This window comes from Anarrhichthys ocellatus, unplaced genomic scaffold (assembly GCF_004355925.1).
Source record: "Anarrhichthys ocellatus isolate YVR2014 unplaced genomic scaffold, GSC_Weel_1.0 scaffold87, whole genome shotgun sequence".
Classification (NCBI taxonomy): Eukaryota; Metazoa; Chordata; class Actinopteri; order Perciformes; family Anarhichadidae; genus Anarrhichthys; species Anarrhichthys ocellatus.
In genome coordinates, this window is record NW_022280117.1 from 420,082 (window position 1) to 433,688 (window position 13,607).

Sequence of the window (13,607 nt, forward strand, 5' to 3'; positions counted from 1 at the left end):
TGTACTTTTTTCTGTACTACATCTCAGAGGTACATCTTGTACTTTTTACTCTACTACATCTCAGAGGTAACTATTGTATTTTTTACTGTACTTTTTCCGTCTCCCTCTCCTGACTGTGTACCTTAGTATGTTGGACGTTGCTTTCCTCTCTTGGGGCAGCAGGTCTGGATCTCGTAGCACCTCTTCCAACAGACAGATCACCCCCATCTTCAGCTCACTGTTCATGTCAAAGTCCTGATGGACGAACACGTTCACAGTTCAGTTACAGCTCAAATGAGTCTGCACAAAGAGACATCAGCTTTAGTCCTATTCAAATCCATAATAGGATTATTTAAAGACAAGTTGCATGAAATTAAAAAATACTTCCTTCATCAGAACTATGCAGTATTGTATATGAGTATTTCTTAAATTGTTTTACATCAAATTGTCTGGAAGGGATGTCGGTGTCTGTAGACATGAGAAGGGCGCCCTCTAGAGGACATTTACATCAGGTGTATTTTCACTTCAGCACAAACATTACAATCACAAAATGAACTTAAAAAAAATTAAAAAAACATCCCTTTTGCCAAAAACTGGGCTCGCACATTTAATAAAAGGTAACAATGTATTGAAAATACTATAGAAAATTATTATTACACAAAATAAGTACATTTCTAACACGTTTCATAAACTTGCAAAAAATAATTGGAGGGAAAAACTAGCAAAAAATAATTTATTGCTTTTATAGGCAAAAATGACATACCTGTATTTTACTTGCAGGGCGATAAAGCTCTTCCTGATTTTAAATAATGTTTTTTATTTACCTTAAAAGACTAAATCAATGATTTTATCATCAAACTAACTTGATATTTGTGGTTGTTTGTTTCCTCCAGAATCTGATATCCGTCACAAATCAACAGGACCAAATAATAAAACAATAAACGGTCACGTTTCAGGCCACAAACATCCAGGTACCAAAATAGCATCTTATACAATATTAAAAGAAAACAATAGTCCCCCCCCCCCCCCCCCCCCAAGGGGGAGGAGGCTGACCTTTCCTCATGCTTCCTGGTGGGAGAAAAAGACCCAGAGAGAGACAACAGTGTCCTTCAGGTGGACTCAAGAGGTTCCTCTGGAAGTGATCCAGCTGATCAGGTCTAACATGATTTGAAGAGGTGTGCGACTCACCTGTGAGTGCTTGGAGACCCAGTGCCGCAGCACGTTGAGGACTCGGTTGGTCGCAGCTCTCCGGATGATGAACTCTTTGTCACAGACTTTGTCAGAATTAGTAAAACCTGAAAGAAAAATAATTTAAGATTAAGACAACAATGTTAAATCAGAAACGGTTTACTGGCAAGTACGTTTGCACAACAATAGCATAAGTGTAGAAATACTCTGTTACAAGTAAAAGTCCTGCATTTATGATTTAATTAACGTAAAGTATAAGTATAAGTACAATATCTACCTCTGAGGTGTAGTACAGTAAAAAGTACAATAGGTACCTCTGGGATGTAGTGGAGCAGAAGTATAAAGTAGCATTAAATTGTAGTAAAGTATTTGAGTACTTGTCCTCTCCACCATCAGTTCCCTCCCTTACGTCGTGAGTCTTTTGACCTTCTTGACTTGCCGTACTCACCCTGGGAGCTGCTGTGCCCGGCGGCAGCGGTGGCGATGGCAAACGCTGAAGCCGGCGACATCGTGCAGCGAGGGTTCTCCCCCGGTGAGACTGCGAGGAACCAGAGACATTACAAATATGTATATAAAAATATCCATAAGTGTACTTGTACTAGTGTTTGTAGCATGTCGTACCTCCCGACTGTCTGTAGCGGAGATGCCTCGGCGTTGACGGTGAGCGGCAGGGAGACATGTCGCCCGGCTCGCTGCTGGCTGGTGATTCAGGGAAGAACTTGTCCAGAGAAACTGTCTCCAGGACAGCTATTAGAAAGAAAAGAGACGTCAAACATCTGCAACGTGATGCAAGAAGATTTCTGTCTTCTTATTCTTTTACTTCTTTCTGTGAGGTTTGCTGGAAGTATTCAGCTCATTAAATGAAGTAAACGTACTAATACACCCACTGTGAAAATACTCCACTAGTCCTGCATGGAGTCACTACAAGGAACTTTCATTATGTGTTGGTTCTGTTGGTCCCTGTGGACTAAAGTGGTAGTGTCTCTGAGCACCAGACTCCATTTAGAAAACCTCTCATGTTACTGCAGCAGGGTCTGACAGTCTGCCCCTCTCAGTCCTGGTTCTGGTTCTCCCGTGCCTCCCTTCCCTCCAGCGGGTCCAGCAATACGTCCTGGTCCTCCAGCAGCGTGGTGTTGGTGTTGACTCCCAGAGAGGAGAAGCTCTGCTCCTGGAGGAGGAGGAGGAGGAGGAGGAGGAGGAGACGACGCTGCTGCTGCTGCTGCCGGGAGCTGAGCTCTCCTCCTCCCTCCGGAGCTCCAACTGCAGGTCCAAGGCTGTACGGTGGACCGGTCTCTGCTGGAGGATCTGGGTCTGTCCACGGTGGACCGTTCTCTGCAGGAGGATCTGGGTCCGTCCACAGTGGACCAGTCTCTGCTGGAGTTTGAGCTGAAGGAGGTTCTGGTGAACCTGCATGAGTTCATCTGGTTTCACCAGAATCCGACCCGGTGGCTCCGATGACGAGCATCAAGAATAACTCTATAGAAACAGACCACCTTCTCTCTGATGGTGTCTTTACTGATGGAGGTCTGATAGAGGATCAGGACTAAACTGAGACTGGTTCAGGACCAGATAAAAGTTCCTCACAGTACCTTTAAGTACAGTACTTCAGTAAATATACTTGGTTATATTTCACCACTGGATCCATCAAACTCTCTTCTCTGGAGAAACTGTTCAGGTGCTCGTTCATTTAGATTCAATTCATTTTGATAATCAACGTCACTAAATCTGCCATAAACCGCTGCCTGTAAAATATAAAAACACCAGGTGTGTTTGTTACAAAAGATAGACTAAAAATACTTCATCTGGATAAAAATAATCTGCAATATAACCTTTGAGAGAGCGTGACTGTTCATGTGCATTTGTTATTGTGTGTTGTTATTGGAGCGCTCTCTATTTCACCGCTTCAATAAGTCTTTTCCCACAAAAGAGCTTGTTTTCATTTGTCTCCTCGTTCTCTCTTCAGAGACTTTGTGACCTGACGCTCCGCCGCTGTTTTTATAGTGAACAAGCTGTCGGCTGGAGCCAGATGGCGATCCGACGGCACGACTACGCCTCCGTCGGGTAACGGTGACCCATTTATGTCTCTCGTTCCCTCGAGTGCGGGTCAGCGACATGTCGGATTCAAGTGTGATATTAGCAAATAAAATAAATCATGCAGGACTTGATGGAGCGAGAGCTACCTGACTGGTTTACTCCTGTTTTATAAAATCATTTGCTTTTGTGCTCCGGCTGTACACACCCCTGCGGATGCTGCGCCTCAGCTTCCCACAGAAGGCGTCGATGCGAGGCAGCTCCCCGCTGACGTCCTCCCCGGCAGCTGGGCTCAGCTCCGGGGAGCCGGGACCGCGGCTGAGGTCCAAGGGGGCCTTGGTGGAGACGGTGGGCGGCGGGGAAAAGCCAGAGCAGGGAGGCCTGGTGGAGGTGGGTGAAGGAGAGGGGATGGAGGGGCTGTGGCAGGAGGTGGGGGAGCTGGCTGCAGAGTAGGTGGGGCTGGTGCAGAGGTCCAGGGCTCCGGCTTTCCCACCGATGGGGGAACTGAGCGAGAGCTTGCGGCAGTGGACGGGGGAGGAGGTGCGGGAGGGGATGGTGAGAGGCGGAGGGGAGGAAAACTTGCGGCCCAACCTCGGGGATTTGTTGTTCAGGGGGTCCGTCCCCCACGAGCCCTGGTTGGTGGCGAAGAAGAGCTCCAGAGACCTGAGAGGAAGAAGAAGAAGAAGAAGAGGAAGAGTTGATGTGTAGATATATCTCTGATCAGCTGACTGAACTCTAACTCTTTACTTTTGTATTTACTTGGACTGATCCAGAGCAAGCTGTGTGATCTTCAGACTGTAGTCAGGACAGAGGGACATGATGGACAGACGATCACATGAATGTTGCTCGACCCTGGGACAGTGACAGTGAGGAGGAGGAGGAGGAGGAGGAGGAAGGCAGGGTGATGGATGAAGAAAGGAAGAACACGTGGAGATGGAAAGATGGAGTGAATGTTTCATGAGACGAGAGGGAAGAACACTTGAAAACACATTAAGATGAGACACTACAGGTGATAAAACATTTAACTAATAGATATTAACAGTAGTGGTGTATGTGGACCCCCCCTCGAGGTTCAGCACGCATGTGAAACGTGGATTAATCACAGTTTACCGTTAACCATCAGAGTGTAAATAAAGTTGTACTGACTCAGTGAACATGTGTTTCCAGTCTCTGATCATGTTTCATTGGAAACAACCAATCAGAGGAGAGCTAGTAACGTTAGCAGCACCGCTAACGGCTAACCAACGGAGGTTCACTTCAGGTACATGATGATGCCTTCAGGCTCTGCTCAGTGAACATGAGTACTGGCTGAAGGTACATTATAATGTTATCGTGATGTGTTCACATGTCATCTGTAAAATGTAGTTTTAGTGATAAACTTGAATAAATCCAGTAGTTTGAAGGAGATAACATAACGTAATAATAACATTATTACTTATCATTGTGTGTAAAAATCTTAATTTGTAAACTAAAGCTGTCAGATTTGGTAGAATTGAAGTATAAAGTGTCTAAACTAAAGTAAATTAGAAGCACCTGAAATGTGTACTCAAGTACAGTACTTGTGTACTTGTACTCAGTTACATTCTAGCACTGTCAGAACTTCTCGACTCGTACCTGACAGGTATGGAGGTAAATGGCTTCTTGTAGATGTCGGCCAGCTTGTCGATGACCACGGCCGCCGTGGTGAAGATCCTGTACGTGTGCAGGAAGGTGTTGAGGAAGTCGATGGAGAGGAAGCGCAGGTCTGTCAGCCGCTCCAGCAGGCGCTCCACGCTGGCGTACCGGATCTGAGGGACCTTGCAGGAGTTGAGCGTCTTGCTGAAGCAAATGTCGACGTCGTCTTTATGCAGTCGGGCGTCAGATCTCAAGGAACCAAAAAAAAAGAAAAAAGTAAACCAACAATGCGTTAATCTGTCTCTTAATACTAATATTTCACTGTAGTTCTTAAATCAAACAAAAAGGAGGAAATAGTCCGATTGTTTGGTACTATTTTCAGCGGCAGATTAATCCACATTTGGTGCTCTCGTGAGCTTTGATGTGTTCTTTAATGGAGCTCTATGAGACGCTGTGATACTCACACAATACTTGTAAGTAAAAATGTTTACCGTTATTAGTTTTGGTCTTTACACAGGATTTATTGACACTAAGAAAAATATAGAATACTAACAGAATTATCCCTAAAGTATAATAGTAGTTGCTGCTCCTGAACAGCTGAAATAATACAGTAAATAATAATTAATGGGAGTAGTTTGGCTGAAATCTTTCATACCCAAATCTATCAAAAGTATCCTTTAAATAGTCATAATGCTTAATAGATAAACGACGCACTATATTATAATGCATAGTAGTATATATATAGTTTATATTATTACATTATAAAAACACATTCTATGTTACTTATTAAACAGACAATTTAATAACAGCAATTTTTCACATATTGTAATATTTGTTGTTTTTGTTTCAGATTCTATTGTAAATGTTCACATTTTTTATTTTAAATGATGTCTTTGCACTACTGCACTGTGGTTTTTGATACACACTAATCACAAAGTCACATTCCTTGTCCGTGCAAACATATTTATCAATAAACAGTTTCTGATTTCTGTTTGTTTGCAGGAACATTTTCGTCAATATTCAGTCACATTGCACCAGTTAACGTGTTGTAACCGTATGCTGACGATGTTGCCGTATATGTTATAAACAGTATATGACGATGAGACAAAATGATCAACCGACATCATCTCCACTGCTACGATGTGAAGCTTTCTCAGACCATCAGATATCCTGGTTTCTTACTTGATCATGTGCGGCACAGAAACTTTGGAGTTCTCCTCAAACACGCTGGTCATCAGGCCGTTACATCGGATATTATCAATGCACTGAAACGAGAGATCCGGTGACACTTTTCAGTCCTCTTTAATCTTAGAGAGATCTTTAACAGCTTTAAGAAACAGTCAGGCCCACCTGGCTTATGTCACTGGTCCAGGCAGCCTTTTCCTGGCGAGAAGGAGCCAATAGGACGACAGAGAAGGACTGACCGTCCGGAGGCTCCACCACGATCTTGAACTCCAGGGGGTTGAAACCTTGACCTGCTGCGTTGTCTGCGAGTGTGAACAGGCGATCCACGCCTCAGTTAACAGCAAATGTTGACGTTAGGCAGAGAGACATGAAAACCAGGGGTGTAACAATACGTGTGTTTAAGTCTAAATGGACCAAAATGTACTAAATGAACATCATGCTGTATTGAAGAAGACTTGAAACTAGAGATTGAGACCATAAACTCATGTTTACAATGTTTACTGAGGTAATAAATCAAGAGAGAAGTAGAGTCATTTTCTCATAGACTTCTATACAAACTGAACCGTGACTCTTGTGTACCGTTACACCCCTAATGACTATGTTCAGAAGATACTCACAGTCCTCATCACTGGCTTCTAGTTCTTCGATGAGAGTGCACTCTATCAGAGACAACGTGCCTCCTTGCTGTTGGAGGAGAAAGAGATGAAAACAACATCTGATGAGTTTGTAAATGCTACCTGGCTATGAAGTCATTTCACCCGTTTTAGAATGCATTTGGATGAAATGTATCTGTGGACAGGTTGAAGCTGAACCTTCAGCAGATGAAGCTTCCCTCCAGATGTTCGTGTACAGATGAGGAAGTGCTTGGTGAACAGGAAACACTGTCGCTCTCCTTCCTTCCTCAGGGAGAGGGAGCCCAGGCGGACCTTGCTGAGCATCCCCCGCTCGCTGCTGGACGGCAGCTGGATGAGGGAGCCTGTTTAGTGTCGGGGGGGGGGGGGGACGGTTTGAGGAAAACGGTGCCAAATGTCTGTTAATTGACAAACAATTGCTGTTTTTCAAAGCCAGTCTCTGACGGTGTCATATTACCCAACATGACTCAACTGACACCACGCAGCTCTCGAGGTACACGCCGCTATTGTTTTAAAGGCAACAAGAGAAAACCAGACCTACCTTCACCTGCAAGTAACATCAGAAACCAGTACGGCCAGTGCTTCCCCTTTATTTCTGTCTTATTACCCTCTGAACCCCAAAATCTGACGACGGGATTGAAAAGCACGTTTTCTTTAAACAATCGGCAAAAAAAAAAAAAGTTGTCCACTCCACTTGGCAGTGCCCTGAAATAAAGAGGTTTTGGCATGTGACATCCGATCCAGTATTGATGGCGTGACTCGTTTATTGGTTAACTTTACTAAATTGAACCTTAAATAGCCACACGATGAAGCTCACAGATATCTCGCTGGCCGTTGCTAAAACAATGAGTTGCGTTAAAATGGAAATCAGACGTCTCTCTCTCTCAATGTGGCTGAAATGAATAGTTTTATACCTTTACAGAAAATAACTTATACATAACTTAATAAAACTCAAATAAAACATTTTATAAGATGTGGCAACCCTTCTTGGATTAAATGGGAAGTCTCACATTGCACCTAATGGATAGCGTCTCTTTTTAATCTTGGATTGGGATGTGATTGAATACCTGATGCTGGATACGAGATGTCTCTCAATGATTGTTTAGTTATATAATCTTATTGTCCTTTTTACTTATTTGAATCTAAGTTTTAGTTGTTTGTTTGTTGTTTTGTTGACTTTGTACTGTTATTTATCATTTAATGGCTAAGTGCTAATTTGTATTTTTAGCTGACCAGAGGACATTTGGTAAAGACGGAGTGGTGTTCTCTGTGAAGTCTGCTGGAGGTGATGTTATGTTGGTGATGCTGTTTTGCCCTCATTGTTCTCCGGGATGTTATGTAGCCCTGGTGCGTTTCATGTGGAGTGAACGCTGCGCCGGACTCCATTTAAAAAAAACAGTCTGTTAAATCTTACGTAGCTTGTCAGCAACCTGCTTTAACGGTGACATCTCTTCTTTTTAAATAAATTATGTCCAGTGCAATTCATGCCAATGTGAAGAGTGGCTCACGTGGATTTACAAAAGTGTCAACTATGAAGGAATAAATATTTGGAAACATAACTGGAAAATATTTGAAGGAACTCTTAAAGTGTTTAATTTGAGAACAGAGTTGTTTGTCTTTTCCAATGTCAGTCACAAGAAAAGTGAACGTTGACATAATGAACTATATTAGATATAGAAATGAGTTGCAGGCATTCATAGAAGTATAGTTGGTCTGAATGTGATTGGGCAGCAGCTTCAGAGGAAGCTCACCTTGTCTGACGAAGGTCTGACTGGTGTCCAACAGGATGTCACAGCCCTCTACGATCATCCTCTCTATGGCCAGATTCTTCCTGATGTTCTCGGTGTCGCTCACCTCATCGTGCATCATCCTGACGACACCAACAATCATCATCATCATCATCATCATCATCATCATCGCCATCTATGACAACACATGTCTGAGAAATGTTCACACACTCACTTCGACAGCTCCTCCAGTTTGGATTTGGCGAACTCCAGACTCTTACGCTCCACGTGCTCATGAGGTGTGTGAGCCAGCAGCTCGTGAAGAGTGATGATGTACCGAGGAATCTGAAATACACAACGCCACATGTCTGGAAATACTTTTTTAAACACCAGTTTATTTATTTTATAGGGACAGAGCACGTTAATAAACCTCAATATAAAATACAAGATTTATTAACAAGAAGGCTAATTTACAGGCAGGTAACTAAAAATGAGACGTTACAGAAGTATTCAAATCCTTTACTTCAGTAAAAGTACTAAAACCACTCTGTGAAAATACTCCACTACAAGTAAAAGTTCTGTATTCAAAACTTTACTTTCATAAAAGTTTCCGAAAATTGACTTAAATACTACAAGTCAAAGTACTGATGTAGTGGAGTAAAAAGTACAATTTTTACCTCCGCGATGAAGTACAGTAAAAAGTAAAATATATACCTCTGAGATGAAGTACAGTAAAAAGTACAATATGTACCTCTGAGATGTAGTACAGTAAAAAGTACAATAGTTACCTCTGAGATGTAGTACAGAAAAAAGTACAATAGTTACCTCTGAGATGTAGTACAGTAAAAAGTACAATATGTACCTCTGAGATGTAGTACAGTAAAAAGTACAACATGTACCTCTGAGATGTAGTACAGTAAAAAGTACAACATGTACCTCTGAGATGTAGTACAGTAAAAAGTACAATATGTACCTCTGAGATGTAGTAGACTGAGTACTTGGGTGGGTGTACTACCTGGAACATGGGATACGTGAGGAACGTCTCCAGCATTCGTCCCTCACACGCTGCGTTGGACTCGTACTGTTTCAGCAGCTTGTCAAAGTCTCGGTTCTGCTTACAGTTGGCCAGAACCTGCAGACTGTACTGGTGGTTACGGACAAACTCCTGGTAGATGTTCAGCATCGGAAGCAGGATGTCGAACAGGTCGGCTGGTGAGTGAGCAAAGAAAACACAACAAATACGCTGAACGTGAGATAAAAGGTCACGTAGTAACAGTTCACAAGTTTGTTTTGCTATAAATCATAAGCATTTATTGCATAGTGTTGAAGAAGACTTGAAACTAGAGATTGAGACCATAAACTCATGTTTACAATGTTTACTGAGGTAATAAATCAAGAGAGAAGTAGAGTCATTTTCTCATAGACTTCTATACAACCAGAGGAGTCGCCCCCTGGTGGACACTAGAGAGAATGCATCGCCCCCTGGTGGACACTAGAGAGAATGCATCTTTAACACTTGAAGCAGGACTCACCCAGGACCAGCGTGGGCCAGTTGGCGATCCGAGCTTGGAGACCCTGATGGAATATCTCGTGCAGGAACATGATGGTCTCGCTAGAGAGGGAGAGACATTCTTACTGTTAACTATAAACTAGAAGATAAAAAAAAATTGTTATCCAAAATATAATAAGAAAGGAGATACCTGTTGAGGAACACGGTGCTGACGTCATCGTGGCTGATGGGAGGCTTCTTGGAGCTGGCCGCCATGCGGAGCGGCCGCAGGAAGCAGTTGACCAGGATGGAGAGCTGGTGGACGTACTCTGTCTCCGCCTCCACCATGTTGAAGACGATCTGGTTCCTCTTCCTCATGCTCTCGGCATGCGGCGAGCTGATGTAGTCCTGGACGATGATCTTCCACTTCCTCCGGCACAGCCAGCCGCGCATGAAGCTTTGCACCTTTTTGATCTTCTTGATGTCGGGGTCTTCCTCCTCTTGGTTGTTCTGGTAAGGCAGCATCCTCTCCTTGGTTTTGTTCACCACGACGATCTGCCACAACATACCGACACAGAGGTTCAAATATTAATGAAACCACCTCAGAGGTTTGAAAACAACAAATATCTCGTTGCATGATGAGGAAGTAACGGTCTTGGAATCGCTGGAGCCCTGCTGTGCTTTCATTTAACACACACAAACTCTCCAAATTCAAATGTTTTCCCATCATGCCAGAGGCCTTTGCATGCTTTGATCTGCATCTCTGAGTGCATGCATGTGTCTTTACGTGTGCATGCGCATGCAGATGTGCAACGCGCTCATGCATACCTCGGCTTTGAGCCTCTCGATCTCGGTGTCCTGGTCCTCCAGCTGAGTGCGGAGCTGATTGGCTGCGATCTTCTCCGTCTCCATGATCTGGACCAGGTGGATGTACTTCTGCATCAGGATCTCACGCTCGATGATGATGTCGGAGTAACTAAAAGGGAGCAAATATTGTACTTTCTACCTCACCATTTCGCTTATACCATTGTCACTTGCTACAATGAAAAAAAAAGACTTAATTTGTATTTTAATGCATTTTGCAACAAAAATCCAAAGTTTTTCAAAAGCCATTTACTTCCCCTGGTAACGCTGAGGGTTTGCTAATACCTGGAGCAATCATTAGCATCCTCTAAGCTTCTTATGCAACGGAAACGCTGTTCACTGCTCCAGTCAATAGGACGGGCCTTGGATACGACTTGGCAACAGGAAGTATTTCTAGTCTGCTCAGCTCATAGATCCTTTTAGCAATCCAGCCACAGCATTGTCCCTAAATCAATATCTATATTTTCATAAATCTTGATTAGCATAACGCTAGCATGAAGCTAACGTTACGCTAGCTAGATATCCTTCTATGTTATCGTCTATTCTACTAATCTACGTAGTAGAATACAAAGTATCTAAAACTGGCTCCAAAAACAGAGTTATATAATATTATGTAATAATAAAAGTGTGAAAGGAGCCGTTCTGCATAATGAGTACTTTCACCTTTGATACTTTACCTTTGATATAGTACTTTCACTTGTTTTGTGTATTTTTCAGTGGGCGAATGTTACAAAGCACATTTACTCAAGTGAAGTACTAAGAGTACGCTATGTCAGAATTGTACTTAAGTACTTGAATATTTCCATTTTCTGCTACTTTATACTTCTACTTCACTACATTTCAGAGGGAAGTAAAGCCTTTTTTACTGCACTACAATTCTTACATACTTGTAGTTATTAGTTACTGTTATAAACAGCATATGACATGTTGCAGTACTACTACTAATCTACCCAGTAGTACACAAATTCTAAAATTGGTTACACATTGACAAACTACAACATGATAATACTTTGTATTTGTTGGTGATAAAAACAGATTATTCTATATTAATACAAATATGAAAGGAGCTGTTCTGCATAATGAGTACTTTCACGTCTGATACTTTCATTTTGCTTTAAGATTCAGGACTTTCACTTGTAATGGAGTATTTTTAGACCATGGTATTTTCTACGTTTACTTGAATAATTATCAGACAATATGCGTTTATAAAGTAACACGAATAAACAAAAGCATCACGTTTCCCGCTGAATGTTCAGACAACGAACGGAGAGGAATAGAGGTCGAGCGGCGAGATCAAGTCTGTGACGCAACCAGAGGAGCAACACAGCACCAGTGTGACCTAGATGTGAACCGCTGCGAGCAGAACACGTCCATGTTCACACACACACACACACACACACACACACACACACACACACACACACACCAAATGTGCATCAGCAGCACAATAAGCAGCCTTAAACCTTAAATCATGAAAAGTCATAAATTCTTTGTGTTGAATATGTAATTAATTAAATGTTACAGTGGAGGAAGTATTCAGATCCTTTACTATCAATACTACTACATTAAAAATACTCCATTACAAGTTAAAGTGTTGCATTCAAAGTAAAAATATTAAAGTAAAGAAGTACTCGACTACAATGTCTCCTGTGACATTATTAGATAATTAATACTGAAGCATCAATGTGAGAGCAGCATGTTGCAGCTGCTCCAGCTGGAGATAAAATTATATAATTATATACAGTCAGCTGGTTTAGTCCAGTGGTTCCAAACATAGGGGTCAGGCCCCTCCAAAGGGTCGCCAGATAAATCTGAGGGGTCGGGAGACGATTAATGGAAGAGGAGAAGAAGAAACTAAGTTCTGATACAGAACCAAACGGGAACCATTTATTTAATCTTTAACAATGAATTGTCTTTTACAATGTCTTCATGTTTTTAATGTAAAATCTTAATCTGAGAAGTAACAAGTAACTAAAGATGTCTTTGGAATATAGTGAAGTAACTACAACTACATCCATCTCTGTCCAAAATGTCATCACTTCATCATTTGTGTAAAATTGCCATTGTTATGCAATCGGTCGTTGGTGTGTGTTTGTGCATCTCTGTGTCTGTCCACGGCTAATATCTCTAATCTACCGAGTGCACATTTCAAGTTATGGCCAAAAACATGTTTTTTGTGAGGTCAAAGTGGCCTTTAAACACTAAATTATAAATCAGTTAATGTTGAAGACCAGGTGGACGTTTGTGCCAGATTTGAATAAATTCCCTTCAGGTGTTCTGGAGATATCTCGTTCACGAGAAAGAGACGGACAGACGGACAACTAAAAAACATAACGCCTCCATCCACACCTGTCCCTGTCGCAGAGGAGTTAAAAGCACATTTTCCTCTGAAATGAAGCGCAGTAGAAGTATAAAGTAGCATAATAATCAAGCAAAGTACAAGTACCTCAGACTTGTACTTAAGTACAGTACTTTAGTAAAAGGACTCCATACCTGGCCTGCTGGATGCAATCCACCCACTCGTTGCAGTCCGACTCTTCCTCCGTCCGCAGCTCCAACGGTTTCTGTCCATCGTGGCCAAAAATCACCAGGAAGTAGTGCTGTGATGGAGAAAACAGACGGAACATTAATTCACAGGAAACCTGTACTACTGGTCCTCTGGTGCTCCCTGTACAATACGTCTTGACATGAGGTCAGAACCACAGACTGTACAGTATACAAGAAGACTCCGGCGATTTCGCCATCGCCATGTTGGTTTTTGCAGCCAGTGAACAGGAAGTGATCATATTAGTACTGAGGAGGAGTGACATAGAGACGCCGTATACGTCTCTGGTAAGAGACCTGTCAATCCCTGTGTAGCCCCGCCCTAAAGCATCCCCTGCTTTATGGTCTGTGTGA

General features: G+C 42.4%; 2 protein-coding genes across 2 annotated transcripts in view; both read right to left on the minus strand.

Annotated features, from left to right (window-relative positions):
* The window catches only part of LOC116398656 (ras-specific guanine nucleotide-releasing factor 2-like), a 30,074-nt gene extending 27,959 nt beyond the window's left edge, over window positions 1–2,115 (minus strand). The window contains exons 1-4 of the mRNA XM_031875148.1: window positions 1,789–2,115; window positions 1,616–1,705; window positions 1,168–1,274; window positions 92–234 (exon numbers count right to left, since the gene is read on the minus strand). Coding sequence (XP_031731008.1) covers window positions 92–234; window positions 1,168–1,274; window positions 1,616–1,705; window positions 1,789–1,846 — 398 coding nt within the window. The 5' untranslated portion in view covers window positions 1,847–2,115. The remainder of the gene's footprint in view (window positions 1–91; window positions 235–1,167; window positions 1,275–1,615; window positions 1,706–1,788) is intronic.
* A 601-nt stretch (window positions 2,116–2,716) lies between these two features.
* The window catches only part of rasgrf2a (Ras protein-specific guanine nucleotide-releasing factor 2a), a 22,142-nt gene continuing 11,251 nt past the window's right edge, over window positions 2,717–13,607 (minus strand). Inside the window, exons 2-15 of the mRNA XM_031875225.1 lie at window positions 13,203–13,309; window positions 10,674–10,821; window positions 10,057–10,400; window positions 9,889–9,968; window positions 9,372–9,565; window positions 8,592–8,701; window positions 8,381–8,499; window positions 6,810–6,973; window positions 6,615–6,681; window positions 6,163–6,299; window positions 5,995–6,077; window positions 4,813–5,061; window positions 3,958–4,050; window positions 2,717–3,861 (exon numbers count right to left, since the gene is read on the minus strand). Coding sequence (XP_031731085.1) covers window positions 3,357–3,861; window positions 3,958–4,050; window positions 4,813–5,061; window positions 5,995–6,077; window positions 6,163–6,299; window positions 6,615–6,681; window positions 6,810–6,973; window positions 8,381–8,499; window positions 8,592–8,701; window positions 9,372–9,565; window positions 9,889–9,968; window positions 10,057–10,400; window positions 10,674–10,821; window positions 13,203–13,309 — 2,400 coding nt within the window. The 3' untranslated portion in view covers window positions 2,717–3,356. The remainder of the gene's footprint in view (window positions 3,862–3,957; window positions 4,051–4,812; window positions 5,062–5,994; window positions 6,078–6,162; window positions 6,300–6,614; window positions 6,682–6,809; window positions 6,974–8,380; window positions 8,500–8,591; window positions 8,702–9,371; window positions 9,566–9,888; window positions 9,969–10,056; window positions 10,401–10,673; window positions 10,822–13,202; window positions 13,310–13,607) is intronic.